Source organism: Acomys russatus, chromosome 12 (assembly GCF_903995435.1).
Source record: "Acomys russatus chromosome 12, mAcoRus1.1, whole genome shotgun sequence".
NCBI lineage: Eukaryota > Metazoa > Chordata > Mammalia > Rodentia > Muridae > Acomys > Acomys russatus.
This window is the reverse complement of record NC_067148.1, coordinates 30,545,684-30,560,596: the sequence shown is the minus strand read 5'-3', so window position 1 is coordinate 30,560,596 and position 14,913 is coordinate 30,545,684. Positions and strand designations below refer to the sequence as shown.

Here is a 14,913-nt window from a genome sequence, read left to right as displayed (position 1 = left end):
TTATTGTATGGGGATCAATGTGTGGTTTAAGCTTTTTTAGCAGATCTTTTACAAATGTGGGTGCCCTTGTGTTGGGAGCATAGATGTTCAGAATTGTGATGTCATCTTGGTTGACTTTACCTTTGATGAGTATGAAGTGTCCTTCCTCATCCCTTTTGATTAATTTTGGTTGAAAGTCTATTTTGTTCGATACTAAAATGGCTACGCCTGCTTGCTTCTTGTGACCATTTGCTTGGAATGTTTTTTTCCAACCTTTTACCCTGAGGTAATGCCTTTCATTATGGGTGAGATGTGTTTCCTGAATGCAGAAGAATGTTGGATCTTGTTTATGTACCCATTCAGTTAGTCTGTGTCTTTTTATTGGAGAATTGAGGCCATTGATGTTGAGAGATATTAATGACCAGTGACTGTTAAGAGTCTTAATTTTGATGTTGTTTCCAGTCGAGCATTTGTGTAGTTGTGTTTTTCCCATGGGATAGTTATCTATTTCCTGGGTAGTTTTGGTTGTAGCTTGACCCTTTGGGATGGAGTTTTTCTTCTAGTACCTTCTGTAAAGCTGGATTTGTGGATAGGTACTGTTTGAATTTGTTTTTGTCATGGAATATTTTGTTTTCTCCATCAATGGTTATTGATAATTTTGCTGGGTAAAGTAGTCTGGCCTGGCATCTGTGGTCTCTTAGGGTTTGCAGGATCTCTGTCCAGGCCCTTCTGGCTTTTATGGTCCCTGCTGAGAAGTCGGGTGTAATTCTGATAGGTTTACCATTAAATGTTATTTGGCCCTTTTCCCTTGCAGCTTTTAAAATTTTTTCTTTGTTCTGCATGTTTTGTGTTTTGATTATTATGTGGCGGGCAATTTTTCTTTTCTGGTCAATTCTATTTGGTGTTCTGTAGGCCTCTTGTATGTTTATAGGCATTTCTTTCTTTGGATTGGGGAAATTTTCTTCTATGATTTTGTTGAGAATAGTTTCTGGGCCCTGGAGTCTGATGTCTTCTCTTTCTTCAATGCCTATTATCCTCAGATTTCTTCTTTTCATGGTGTCCTTAATTTCTTGGATGTTTTGTGTCAGGAGTTTTCCAGATTTGGTATTTTCTTTAATGGTTGATTCAATATCTGTGATTATATCTTCTAGACCTGAGATTCGTTCTTCCATCTCTTGGATTCTGTTAGAAAAGCTCACCTCTGTGTTGCTCGCCTTCTTCTCTGAGGTCTCACGTTCTCGTTTTTCTTCTGTCTGTGTGTTTATCATTGAATCCATTTTCATTTTCAGATCTTGAACTGATTTTTTGATATCTTTCACCTGATTTTTTGTATATTCCTGAGTTTCTTCCATTGCCTCTTTATAGGTCTTCAGAGCTTGAACCGTTTTATTTATTTCTTTCATTTGTTTTTTTGCATTTTCCTGCAATTTTTCCAGTTCCACTCTATGTGCTTCTTTTATCTCTCTCACCTGTTTGTCTGCATCTTCCTGCATTTGATTACGAATTTTATTTGTTTCCTCCATTATCATCCTCATTACTAAGGATTTGAGGTCATTTTCTTGTATTTCTGTTGTATTTTAGTTCTCTGGGTTGTTTTCTTTGGGATAGCTGGAAACTGGAGATGCCATGTTGTTTTGGGGTTTTTTGCGTATGCTTTTTCGTTGTCCTTTAGACATCTTGCCGTCTTTGTTTTTGTTGGGTAGCTTCCAGAGTTGGGTGGAGGGAGTTTGATGATAGATTCACTTGTTTTTTCACGATTTCCCTAGGCTGGGAGCTCAAAGCTTTACTGGTGTGGATGTTAGGAGGTTAGCCCTGTTGTTCTGGTCTCTCACAGCCAGTGATCTTCAGCCCCCTGTGCTGTGGATCCTGCAATTGTTCCGGGTCTCTGAATGAGCGTTGGGTCAGGCCAAGGTATCCACAGCCTTCTGTGTTCCCTGCCAAGTCCAGCCAGGAGCACTGGGCCTGAACCACGGGCTGAACTCAGCTAGATTCTCAGGGCCTGAACCGTCTGCCGAGCTCAGCTAGGGATTCTGGGCCCAAAATGCTCACAGGGTCCAGCCAGAATTTTTGGGCTGGGACTACGCACCAAGCTCCACTAGGGCCTTTTGGCCCAAAGTGCGTGCTGTGGTCAGTTATTGACTCAGGGTCCGAACTGTCCACCAATCTCAGCCAGGAATTCTGGATTCAAACTGCACACTGTGTCCAACCAGAGTCTTAGAGCTGGTGGAACCGAGTGCTCTGTCCAGCCTGCGCCACAGCAGGAGAACTGCGGCTGCTCTGAGTTAGCGCCAGTGGTGGAACCAAGTGCTCTGCCCAGACTGTGTCACTGCAGGGGAGCTGCCACAGAACTGAGGTGGTGCCTAGGGTGGAACTGAGCACTCGGCCAAGCCTGCACCACAGCAGGAGAACTGCGACTGCTCTGAGCACCAATGGTGGAACCAAGTGCTCCGCCCAGACTGTGTCACTGCAGGGGAGCTGCCGCTGAGCTGAGGTGGCGCCTAGGGTGGAACTGAGTGCTCGGCCAAGCCTGCGCCACAGCAGGGGAGCTGTGGCCGATGCTGAGTTAGTGCCCTGGGCAGAATTGCTTGCTGGGCTGGGCCATCTATATGGTTCATGTACAGAGCTATCCTGAGTACTGACCAGGCCAGACATTTATGTATTTATGGTTTTAAAGTTTTACTTTATTTTATTTTTTTTGTAGTAGCATTTCTGTACAGGAGGACACCAGAATGCTTCCTGCTTGCCTCTGCTTTTGTGATTGGTATTGAATCTCTACAATCCCAACTTGTTTTTCTTCTTGTAGTCTGGCAATTACTCAACTTGTTGCTTCATGAGATCAACATTTTTAGATTCTGCAAATAAAGAAGGCGGTTGGAGTGTTTGTCATTTTTGCTCTGGCTAATCTCAGTTAATATAATGTCCTCCAGGTTTACCTATGTGGCAGAAGAAGGCAAGATTTTATATTTTTTTAAATGGCTGAAATGGTAATGTGTGTGTTTTATATAGTCTTTATATATTAAACTCTGGTCATTGGGTGACTCTACATTTTGGAGTACACATTTCAGATGGTAGGAATAGCTGTATAATAAGCATGGGAGTGCGGGTATCTACAGCATACTGATGTCATTCAGGTATCTACAGTATACTGATGTCATTCTTTTGAAAAATTCTAGGAATTCTAACAACTAGAGACTGTATTTATAAAGATGTATCTGGCTGCTGCTGTGATTGGGGATTTAGAAGGCACTAATCCCGCTGCAGAGCAGATTCGGCAAGGAGGGGTGCCATCTGCATCAGTGTTTATTTCACCTTAGTCCTTGGTATTTACTGAATTTATTCTTTAAGGGAAGAACACATTACAAACCCACTATGAACTATGTCCAAATGATTACCCTCATTCAGACTATATCTAGTGGGGACCTTGAGTATTTTGTGTTTGAACAATCAAGCTCCAAAAACATGGAGAGAAAGCTCTAGAATTCAGCCTCCAATCCCGTCTTTACCTAATCTTATAATCTGCCATTACATTAGTACCAGGTGGCCTTTCTCTTTCTGAAGCCAAACCATCATATCTTCAGGTCATAAGAAGGAAGGGAATCTGGTTGTATGAGCTCAGGCCACCACGTCATGACTTCATATGTAGATATCAGAGATCACCCCTCCTTCAGGGGAACAGTTAATTTCTTCATTTGTCTTCCACTGAGAAGAGTTGGAAAGAATTTTCTCTTAACATTCCAGGCTCTGTGCATGATCTCTTTCTCACCAAAGTAGGATGAGTTATGTTGGTGGTGAGCTGATAGGTCAACTGGAGAAGCTAATTTATTGAAAGTTCATGCAAAGTGGATTTAGCATGGTGTGAATAAAACATAAGACTTCTCATTTGCACAGAACATCTCCAAGGCCCTGGCCAGAGACTCTTCAAAGAGTGAAAAAGATTAATTGCTAAAATAAAATACTTAGAATATGCTAAAATCTTGTACCATATATATACAAATAAAGATAACTACAGCCCTGTAGATACCTTTCCTCAACTGTCCATAAAAAAAAAAAAATAATCATCATGCCAAGTGAGGTTCAATGATCATTTCTTTTTCTATAAAAAATGCTGGAATAATTCTAGCTTAAGAGAAGTCAAACAAATTGTATTCTGTGTGAAACAAATGTAAGAAAAAATTAATAGAAAGGTATTCCAGTTAACTGATTAATACAATTATGTTACGGGGATCCAAGATGGTGGCGAGCAGTGTGGACCGCGTTTGGAGGCTCCAGTGAACAATTCAGGGAATTGCACAGATTTCTGAGCCAGGAACACCGAGGTCCGAACATCACGGCAGCGGGAGTGCTCCACGGTTCGGAGGGACCAGGGTGCGGAGGACCTGCGTGCCCCTGCACACAGGAGGAGTGTGGATTTTCTCTGATCGGAGCGGCAGCGGCAGAGGCAGCAGCACCAGCGGCACCAGCAGCGGTAGCTGAGGTTTGCAGCTCATAGCCTTCCGGTGGAGGTGATTGGTGTGGTGGCTGGTGGGAGCTGCTGCGGGAGAGGGGACTCAGGGCAGGATTTGGGTCGCGTGAAGCCTTTGGATAGATAGATAGATAGATAGATAGATAGATAGATAGATAGATAGATAGATAGATATAGATACATATATACATACATGGATCCACAGATATGGAGAGAGAGACACGTGTGTGTGTGTGTGTGTGTGTATTATGAAATCAAGGTTTTTTCACTTTGTTTACTCAAGAGTAGAGTTCTAGGACAGAGCAAGCACTCTATAAAGTATACAATGAGAGAAAGGATAAAGTTTCTATGTTGTGGAGAACTTGACAGAGTGTGGGAATATCATATAGTGACAGAATTTAATAAACAGATGTGAAAATGAACATCTGCTTACAAGCCTTTTATATCAGTATTTGCCTACTTAATAACAAGCTGATATAGAAGTGGGGAGAGGCAGAAGGAGAGAGAAAAGAACAAGGGAAACATAAGTCTTATTTTGGGGAACTCAAGAACAGCTGGACAACTAAATGACAAGTCTTTGTGCATCTTGAAGGATGGAATTTGACAGATAGCATATTGCTAGAAGGCACCCACATGGAACAAATCTCATTAGCAAAAGACGCAGAAGAAACAAAGCATGGGCGTGTTTGGAGAAAAGCAGTAATAATTACACCACAATGTAAAAGGGTTGGAGAAGAACTGGGACTGAAAGTTTGAGATTTGGTTTCAACTAAAAAGTATAATTTTTTTTGTTAAGAATGGAGATGACACATACAGTCTGAGCGAGGAGGGGACATGATCAAGATACGCTTTGAGAAATCGAATCTACCAATCAGGATGTGACAAGTAGTAGACCAGAGGGCAACTGCGGATTGACAGGACAAGTTAGGATATTAAAACAATAACTCAAATACAGAAGATCAAATTGTAACTAAAATGGTAGCTCTGAAAATAGAAAGGAGAAGATGAATGGGAGGAAGAAAACAAGGGGAGATTCTGCCAAATGTCCGCTTTGGAACAATGTGTGAACAGATGTAACTAGGACAGAGATTACACAGTGGCCAGAGCATCGTTCAAGAAAGCTCTGAGCTTCAGATCTGGAATCGTTATGGCAAACATGCTGGGACATAAGATTTTCAATCACTGCTTCTGGAGATGTGCCTAGCAATGTGATGGACACGGAAGAAGCCACCCGAGACCAACCCTCAAGCCCCACATGAGGATGTTTTCCTCACCACTGGACACTCAGTGTATAATATAGTGCCTGCTGAGAGTGGTTATTTAAAGAATATTTGTTAGATAAAAGAATAAGAATTATAGTTGAATCAATGGGAAAGATGTAATGAGTATATAAATTTAGGAAATGGATCAAACACAGGACATGATGTACATTTATAAATTCGATTCTGCAAAGGGAAAAAGTCATCTTAGAGCAGCAGGAGAGCTCCGGAAGTGTTGTGCTGTAAATATAATAGCTCACACCGCTTAGAGTTCATGGAAACAGGAGAAAATTTATGCCTAAGGTGTCTACGGACCTTGAGAACAAAAACTATAGCACTAAAATTCATGCTGGTATTTTCTTTTTACAAAGTTATGATTAGGAACTAGGTATGAGCGAGACTGAGTTTCCATGTTGCCTATTCTGAACAATAACACTTCCTGATGACTTCAGAAGTTAGGATACACAGACAGCATAATGTTGGAATGGTCTTTTCATTATGTAGGTCAGGACTTGTACTCCAGGCTAAAGCCCTTCTTATTATAGGAGAGAAATCCAAGTTCTAACACTGCCCACATTGCCCTACGAAACTTGTCCTCTGCAAGTTTCTCCTCTCCATTTCACAGCTCAGCCTCTTGTAGCCAGGACACCTGAGACATGTCTACCATCTTTCTTTTCCTCAAACAAGCTTTTCAACGTTTAGAAGACCATCTTTTTTTTTTTTTTTTTTTTTGACTGCTCACAGTTAGGGTTTTATTTATGATGGTGATGAAAATATTTTTACAATAAAACATGGTAAGGGTTGCATAATTCAATGGATATAGTAAAACACTGACTACATTGACAATCCATACTTTATACTATGCTACACAATAATATATGTGTTGTAATAATTAAAACCAAAATAGAGCACTGAAATAGCCTGACCAGAAGAAAGATTCTACCCGGTCCTGTGAGATTTCCACCTGCCTGGAAGCCTTTCTCATCTACTGAATATGTGATGGACACCTCTTAGTTTATACCAAATATCATGTCTTCTCAATATTGGGAAATTATTCTTAAACACAGCCAACAGAAGCTATTGTCTTCACTCATTAGTTAATTCTATCAGGAAGTGTGTTCATGCCTCCAATACAAAGTTAAAAATAATAAAATAAATAAATACTAATTAGCAATGCAATAGGAGTAAAGAATGTAAGGTAGACACTTAATCTAGAGACTTTTAGAAGACCATCTTGGAGATATGCTTTCCCCACCTACACACTTTATCTAGTTAACATGTACTCAGTCAGAAGTCCGGTTCAAAGATCACATTTTGCCCACCCTTCACTTTAGTTTAAGTTAGATTTCTTTGTTGAGTTGGCAGAGTTCCACGTTGCCTGAGTCACAGTTTGTTTGTTTGTTTGTTTGTTTGTTTTGTAGTTTATAACTAGCCACTGTGCTGGTTTGAAAGAGAATGGCCCTATAGGCTCATATACTTGTTTTCTGTCTGGCTTGTGAAAATGTTTGGGGGAAGGATTTGGAGGTGTGACCTTGTTAGAGGATGTATGTCACTGAGAGGTGGGCTCTGTGGCCTCAAACGTCCATGCCAGGATCGGTCTCCTCTCTTCCTGATGCCTGTGGATGTCACGTCAGCTCTCAGCTTCTGCTCCAGTGCTATGCTTGCCTGCTGCCATGACTTCTGCCCTGGTGGTCTTGGCTCATCGTCTGAAACTGAAAGCAAGCTCCCAATTGAATACTTTCTTTTTTATAGTTAATAACTATAAATGTTGTCTTTATTTATTTAGATGGGGGTAGTGGAGAGATGAGAGCTGTACACAAGCTTTCCTAATATATGGCTTGGCTGAGCCCAGGGCATTTATTGTTCTTTAACATTTTTTATTTTTTACATATAGATTTATATTGTTACACGTATATACAATAAACTACTTATAGCAAAAAGAACCATTACACAATCAGGAATTATATAAAAGTTACATTCTTAGTGTTTTGGCTATTTGTATTTGACAGCCTTGAAGAAAACATCTTTCTATCTTGGTGCATCTAAAATTCTGAATGTAAATCAATCTTTATCACATCTTTTCATTATCAGCTTAAAACATCTATCTAGACCTAAAAACATCTTTCTTTTAAAAGTGGCCTTGGTTATAGTGTCTCTTCAAAACAACAGAAAAGTACCTAAGACAGATGTGGCAGACACTAATTTGTCACTCTGCCAGTCTACCATCATCAACATGAGGGTACTTTCAGCTTTGGTTGACTTTTATATGCTGCACAATGAGCAGAGTAACAGGTGCATAATAGTTCTGTATGAAATGGTTTGCTAATATTAACAATAGCAAGGGAATGGCAACCTCCCTCATCTACAGTAAGCATACATTAAATTTTTTAATTACATACATGAGTTGAGGTCAGTAGACTGTAATGTAAACATGTTTGGAAACTGACAGCCTAAGTTCAAATCTATGCCTTACCACTTATCAACTGTGCAAGCCTGGTGAAATTATTTAATTATCTGGGCCTGAACTTCCCTGTGAAGAAAATGGGAACTGAAGAGATGCCTCAGCAGTTAGGAGTATTTGCTACGCCATCATAAAGATCAGATTTCAGATCTCTGCAGCCATGTAAAAAGCCAGGTGCCTTGCACACACTTGGAGTCCCAGCTCTGAAGGGGATGGAGGCAGAGGAGTTGCTGAGATTCCAATAAAACATGAGCCACTGAGAAGTAGGAAGACAGGGAGTAACAGAGAACACCTGACATACTTGTCCTCTACGGGAGTACTTAGGCGTGCACACCTACCCAAGCACACATACATTTACACACAGAGACATATATGTATATGTTCATATAAACAAACAAACATATACATAAAAAAGATTTTTAAGTTACTAGGAGCTGGAAGATGGCTCAGCAAGTAAAGACAATTGCCACCAAACTAGATAACTTGAGTTTGATCTGCAGAACCCACAAGGTAGAAGAAGAGAACGAAGTGCTGCAAGTTGTGCTCTGACCTCCACACATTTGCCATGGTACACACACACACACACACACACACACACACACACACACACACACACACACACACACCACAAATAAACAGGTAAATAAATAAATATAAAAGCACCAGAGATTGCATTGCTGAAGAGGTGGTGGAAAGAATGTAAGAGCCAGAGCATGGGATAGAGTGCTGTGAGAGGCTGCTATGGTTACGCACACAAGACTCACACAAAAGCAAAAAAACAAAAACAAACAAAAAAATCAAAGAACAAAAAACCCAAGATCATTCAACATTAATGCACATATCACTAATAAACAAGTGTGCGGTTGTTTTTTTAAAGGAGAAGACATGAAGATGGGAGAGCGAGATGTTTAGAGGTGTCGGGAGGACAGAGGGGGCAATTATTACAAGGGGCAATTGGAAGTGGTCTGATCAAGATCCATTGTGTATATATATGAAATTGTCAGTGAATAAATATGGCATACTAAAAACAAGAGCCATAGATTTATGAACCTGCCTGAGCTCCTAAAGTTATAAACAGCAGAGCTGAGAGGAAATATGAGGAACTTGTATCTATTATTAAACACAAGCTCCCAGAGGCTCCCAAAAGTCCCCTTCATGCTCCACCTGGCCCTTCCTTTTCTTCAAAGCAGTAAGTAGTCACAAGGCCTAGACCCATAGGAAAACAGCCCAAGAAAAGAAACTCATGCCAAGATCTTTACCATCAATGCACAGTGTTAAAAATAGAAAAGACCAACAGTCATGGTGTCCTAGCATGCACGGTGACAATGCTGTCGAATCTGTGCCTTGCTTTCAAAGGAAATATCTCTCTAATAATCATTTCAAACACCACGTCTCTGAACAAACAGACCAGTGTGCTTTATTTGTTATTTATTGCTTGGTAAACACATGAATGATTACTCAGTGATCCTTCTTGACAGAGCGTTAGTGACTTAGTCCTTTTCCAAACCTAGCACTCTCTTGCTCCAGAAGCCGGGTAACACGGTGCCAGTTAAACAAATGAAGCACCTGTGCATAAAATTGATAAAGGAAGCTCTCCACGCAGGGATGCATTTGGAAAGAAGACAGGCCCACATAACCTCGCCAGCCCTTTAGAAGGCAAAATTTCCATGAAACCTTGAGTCACCTGTGTCCTGACTTAGAAGACTCTTAGAAAGTATGCAGTCATCTCCCAGGAGACCAAGATAAGCCATGCCAATCAAAAACAGAGATTAAAAAGTGTGGTAAAGCTGGGTAGAAGATGTTTTGAAATATCATCAAATTAGTTTCATGGGAAAGGCTGCTGCTGATCTCTAGACTAGGAAAGATCTGTCCTTGCAGTCATGCTCCAGCAGACTCTTCCGGTTGGTGAGGAGGTCCTGCACGCCCTTGTGTTACAAAGGCAGCTGAAGCAGCCTGCATGTGTTGAACAGCCACCGTTAATCATCATTATCAAGGGTACCATGTCGAACAGGCTGGGCCTCCTCTGTGCCTTCAGTAATTGCGGAGACAAGCCCGTGTCTCTGAAAACATGAAGCTCATGAGGACGTTCACTAATGCTCTCTGTATCCTGGAAACCATAGTAAGCCGTACTGCTGAGGCTTCGGAAGAGAAGCCTTTCAAAAGTATGTCTTTAATCTTCAAAATGGAATGGTGTCGGGTTCAAATTTCCCCCATTTATGGGGTTTTTGAAGAACTGAGGCAACCATGTCTGCATGTACCCCACTCAGCGTCCTCAAGAAGAGGAAAATGAAGGACTTGGCGCATTTAAGTGCATGTAGTGCACTGAGTGTGGATTTGCTGCATAAGCCAGGAACAAAATGAGCAGCACTTCTGGTTGTCATGATGTAGAAGATGGAGAGGTGGATCTTTCCTCATCAAGTTCAAAACAGCATGTAGTACGCACTACGGGTGCCCACTGTGCGGTTTCTAGTCTCACTACAATTCCAGTTGTAAGAACGACTTTTGCGGCGCCTGCGTTTTATGCCACTGCTGTATGCTCAGTGAATTATGCATATGTGTGTTTTGGTGGCTTCCCTTCGACACTGTCAGCCTATATGTCTCATGCCATCCTGAAGATGAAAGTGAAAACTGAGGGTTGGCACAAGAGGTTCCCTTTTCCAAGCTGGGGACCGGCAAGCGGTCCTTTTCAACTCCCCACTGGTGGGGTCCAAAACACTAACAGAGGAGTTTACATATTAAATTGATAGCACAAGTCTCTGGGAGATGAAAAGCCAGCCAAAAATGCACCCTTGGGGGGATTCTAAGGCATGGGGAAGAGCCTTGCTGCTGTCTAACCAGAGTATTAATATTAATAGTGAGCTACGTGAGCTTCCTTGGGAAGCGCTCTTCTCCCCTGGGTGTTATCCTAGCACTCTCAATCTCCCTTGTTCAGACTCTATTTCTCACTTGTAAGCCCAGACACTAGAATAGTAATGTTTTCTCGCAGATTTATTCTTTTCCTTATAGATACCAGATTTCTTCTTCATTTTCAAAAAATAAATAAATAAATATACAACTACTTATCTATTATTTAATGGCAAGGATGTTGTGGCAAATGCCTTCTCAGCTGATTTCATCACTATTCCCACTTCCCAGGATGCAACTCAAGCTAGATAGTATAACCTGCTACACATCTAAGCTGTATGTTCTATATTGATAAATGTACATGTCTGTGTTGTCCATATAGCCTATTCATATATGCAAAACATATCTACACATGCACATGCCTTATAGCGTTGCTTCTAGTATCAAAATAAACAAAACAATGTAAGAGTAAGCCAAACATAAGGGAAAATGAGTCAAGCAAGAGACACAGTTGTTGTGTAACAAGATTTTCCGAAAAGAAGCAACATAAATATCTTGTCCCCCCAGATAGGGAAGCCACAGCAGGTCAAAATACGGATACCACCAAAGTCGAATTTGGTGAATCGATGAGTTTTATTGGCATGACTTACAGGGTGAGGGGTCTCCTACAGGAGCAGAAATGACTCAAAGACAGCTACACCACCGAAGCCCACCCCAGCATGGGTGACACGTCACAAAACCTGAAAGCCTAGATAACACTGTGCAGCCTGCGGGCAGCTCAGCAGGTCAAAGAGTTTCCATTCCAAGTGACTCGGTTGCTCTAAACCTCTTCCAGGCAGCTGGTCTGGTCTCCGAGTCTCCATTGCACCTTGGCTTATTTGAGAAAACTTTACTGTTTACTCTACGAGGGGACCTTATTAAATCTGGTCAGTTTCAAACACTTCCTGAAGCTATTTTGAGTTGCTCACCTTTTATCTTATTTCTGGGAGTCAGAATATTTCAATCTAGGAGGAAACTGCTATATAACACTCTGTCCCTATTCACACATCACAGAGCACACATAAAGTTAGATAATACAGCTTGCTGCACACCTAAGCTAAATGATATATATGTGTGTGTATATATAATATATTATATACATATATGTGTATATGTGTATATGTATATAATATATATTTTATATGTGTGTTGTATCCAAAATATATGTATGCACATATATGTGCATATGTATACACATATATACAACATGCATGCTGTATACGTGGTTTATAGCATTGTTTCTAGTGTCATAATTAAACAGAATGAGAGTAAATCAAGCACAAGATAAAAATGAATCAATCAAGAGACATGGTAAATAGGATATGCATGAGTACAGCTTAACACTGTATGCTGTTTCACAGCAAGCTGGTTTTGAGTAAGTGGGGTATGCTCTAAAATAAAGGGGAAAAAACCATAGTACACTAAATACAGAAATGACTATTGGTTATTTTTTATTATTGCCGGGTGTTATGTACTGTCCATATTGTATGTTTGTATGATTGTGGTTGAATTCTGGCCTCTGAGTGTGATGTGGCCTGGGTATTGTCTTGAAAACCAAGCAGCTACAATCACACACATAGAAGACCCTCAAACAATCGCGGTCCCTAACCTTAACTTCACTGAGGTGGAGGGAATCTCCTTAACCTCATGAGATAGTACATGAAGTGACTCATTGTGTACGTGTGGTCCCTTTCCTCTCTGAGGATATTTAAGCATTTGACAATTGCTGGGGGAACAGACTCTTCTTCAGTGGTGTGGGCATACCTAAGCCTTCGTGATCCCTCTAAGTAACCCCTCACCCATGCCCTGCAAGCAACCCTAATTAAATTTGGTTCGGTAGGGTATATATGGGTAGAATTGCTTCTTTCCTTGTTTTCTAAACATGATTTATTTATTTGTATTTTATGTGTGTAAACATCTTGCCTGCTTCCATGCCCAGTACTGGCAGACGCCAGAAGAGAGTACCAGATCTCCAGGAAATGAACTTATACACAGGTGTAAACTGCTATATGAGTCCTCCAAATTGAATGCAGATCCTCTCAATAGCTCTAAGTCTGAGAGCCATCTCTCCAGCCCGTAGAACTGTTTCTTTAATCTGTAGGCAATGTCTTCTTTGGCTTAAGTAGATCTTTGTTCATGTGTCCCCGGGAGGTCACGCAGTCCTGTGAACACACCTGCGGTTCCCCTGGAGCGCATGTGAAACCATGTTGAGTTTATAAGATGCTGTATTATACTGTTTGGCTGATGGGACATGCGGCGAAGCGAAGCCTTCTGAGGGTTGATCCTGAGAGCCTGTCTTTGCCAATGTGTGACACCTTTCTGTGGTAGCAGAATTGGGCTGCCTCTGCTATGTGTGACAATATGTCCAACTGAGGCTGCTTCTTCTGAAGGTAGCTGGTCCACAGCGGATAGAAATCTGCCTTCCTCTATGTGGTATAGAGTAGCATGTTTCCATGATAAATGACACCTCCATCCCTGTCCATCCCCCCCCTCAAAAAAAGATGATGGAGCAGAGACCATACTGCAGTCTCTGAAAGTAGAATATGTAGGATGGGATGACGGGATCACAATCAGACGGTGGCATTAATTGCGGCCTTTGCTGTAAGTGGTAAGACATTCAGCTGAGGCTCCATTGTCTGTCCGGAAAGAACTTGCCCATGTAATGGAGGAATTAAAATGAGAAAAAAAGGCACATAGGTATTATCTCCTACAGTAGCTTCTGGACCGGCAGGAAGAGTAGGGGGGAGGTGAGTGAAATAGAGGTGTTGGCTTCCCATTTTGTCATTGCTGGGGGCAATAAGAGAAAGAGACAAGTGCTAAATGGCTTCACATTCAATCAAAAAACTTGGGACTCAAGGGAAGAACTAGACAGTTGAGATGAATAGAAAGAAAGGTAGAAATAATAGCAGATTGGGACCTTAATAATGATGGCCCAGTGCTGGCAATGGCCAGGAAGTATTCCGCATTTGAACTATGTAATTTAGGAAGGCCTTTTAAACAAGAAATGAAAGAACCTCTCATAGCCAAGAGGATGGGACATAGTGGAGGCAGGGGCATTAATCTGAGGGAGAAATTGAGTAATAAAACTTCACATCCCTCTTTGAAATAAATGCTGCATAACCTGAGGCACTATGAGGGAAATCCGTCCTGGTCCAGCTAGCTCAAGTGAGTCATTCGATGCTTGATTATCGCTTGCTGATGCCTTTATGTGTATCAGAGATTAAAAGAAAGTATAGCAGCATTGGGAGTTGCTAAAGAAAATGGGTGTGTGAGAGATGGGGCCTGGTGACCACTTCATTGAGGCTGATAGGATTGTGTTCACAGGCAAGATAACAAATTAATTCTGCAGTGACCTCAGATTTGGTTTGGAGCTCTTATGGCCTGGCTCAGCATCATGGTAGGGCACTGACCTTTCTAATAAGATGACTAAGATGTTCCAACATGACAAAATTTAGGAACTTGGACCCTAGAAGACCTCAGCGGTAGACACGGTCTGCTCTTGACTGCAATATTGTCTTCACCACGTGAATGTGCTTAGCTCCACTTTAACTGAATGGGCTCCTTACTTCTCCCCCCACCAGGAGTTCCCTCTATTCTTTCTGTTCCCGGCTTCATGTTTTGAGGACGGTCTCTCAGAGCACATGTGAAGCTTCCATAAAACAATCCAGTAGAAGAAAAACTTCACTCCATGATGGTAAGGATTTTCACCCTAATGGGAACAATGTCACATATTACCACATGTGTTTATTTATGAAGACTCTCGGTGAGCAATTAAAATTATCCACATTTTGCACTCAATGAACTTCATCCTAAAGAGCTATTCATATGGAAGTGCAGCTTCAAGCCCATTTGTGATCATTTGAGGACTG

General features: G+C 41.3%; 1 protein-coding gene across 1 annotated transcript in view; it reads left to right on the top strand.

Moving 5' to 3' along the window:
• The window catches only part of Vwc2l (von Willebrand factor C domain containing 2 like), a 206,390-nt gene extending 191,700 nt beyond the window's left edge, over positions 1 to 14,690 (top strand). Inside the window, exon 4 of the mRNA XM_051154138.1 lies at positions 14,626 to 14,690. Coding sequence (XP_051010095.1) covers positions 14,626 to 14,666 — 41 coding nt within the window. The 3' untranslated portion in view covers positions 14,667 to 14,690. The remainder of the gene's footprint in view (positions 1 to 14,625) is intronic.
• Positions 14,691 to 14,913: the final 223 nt, after the last annotated feature.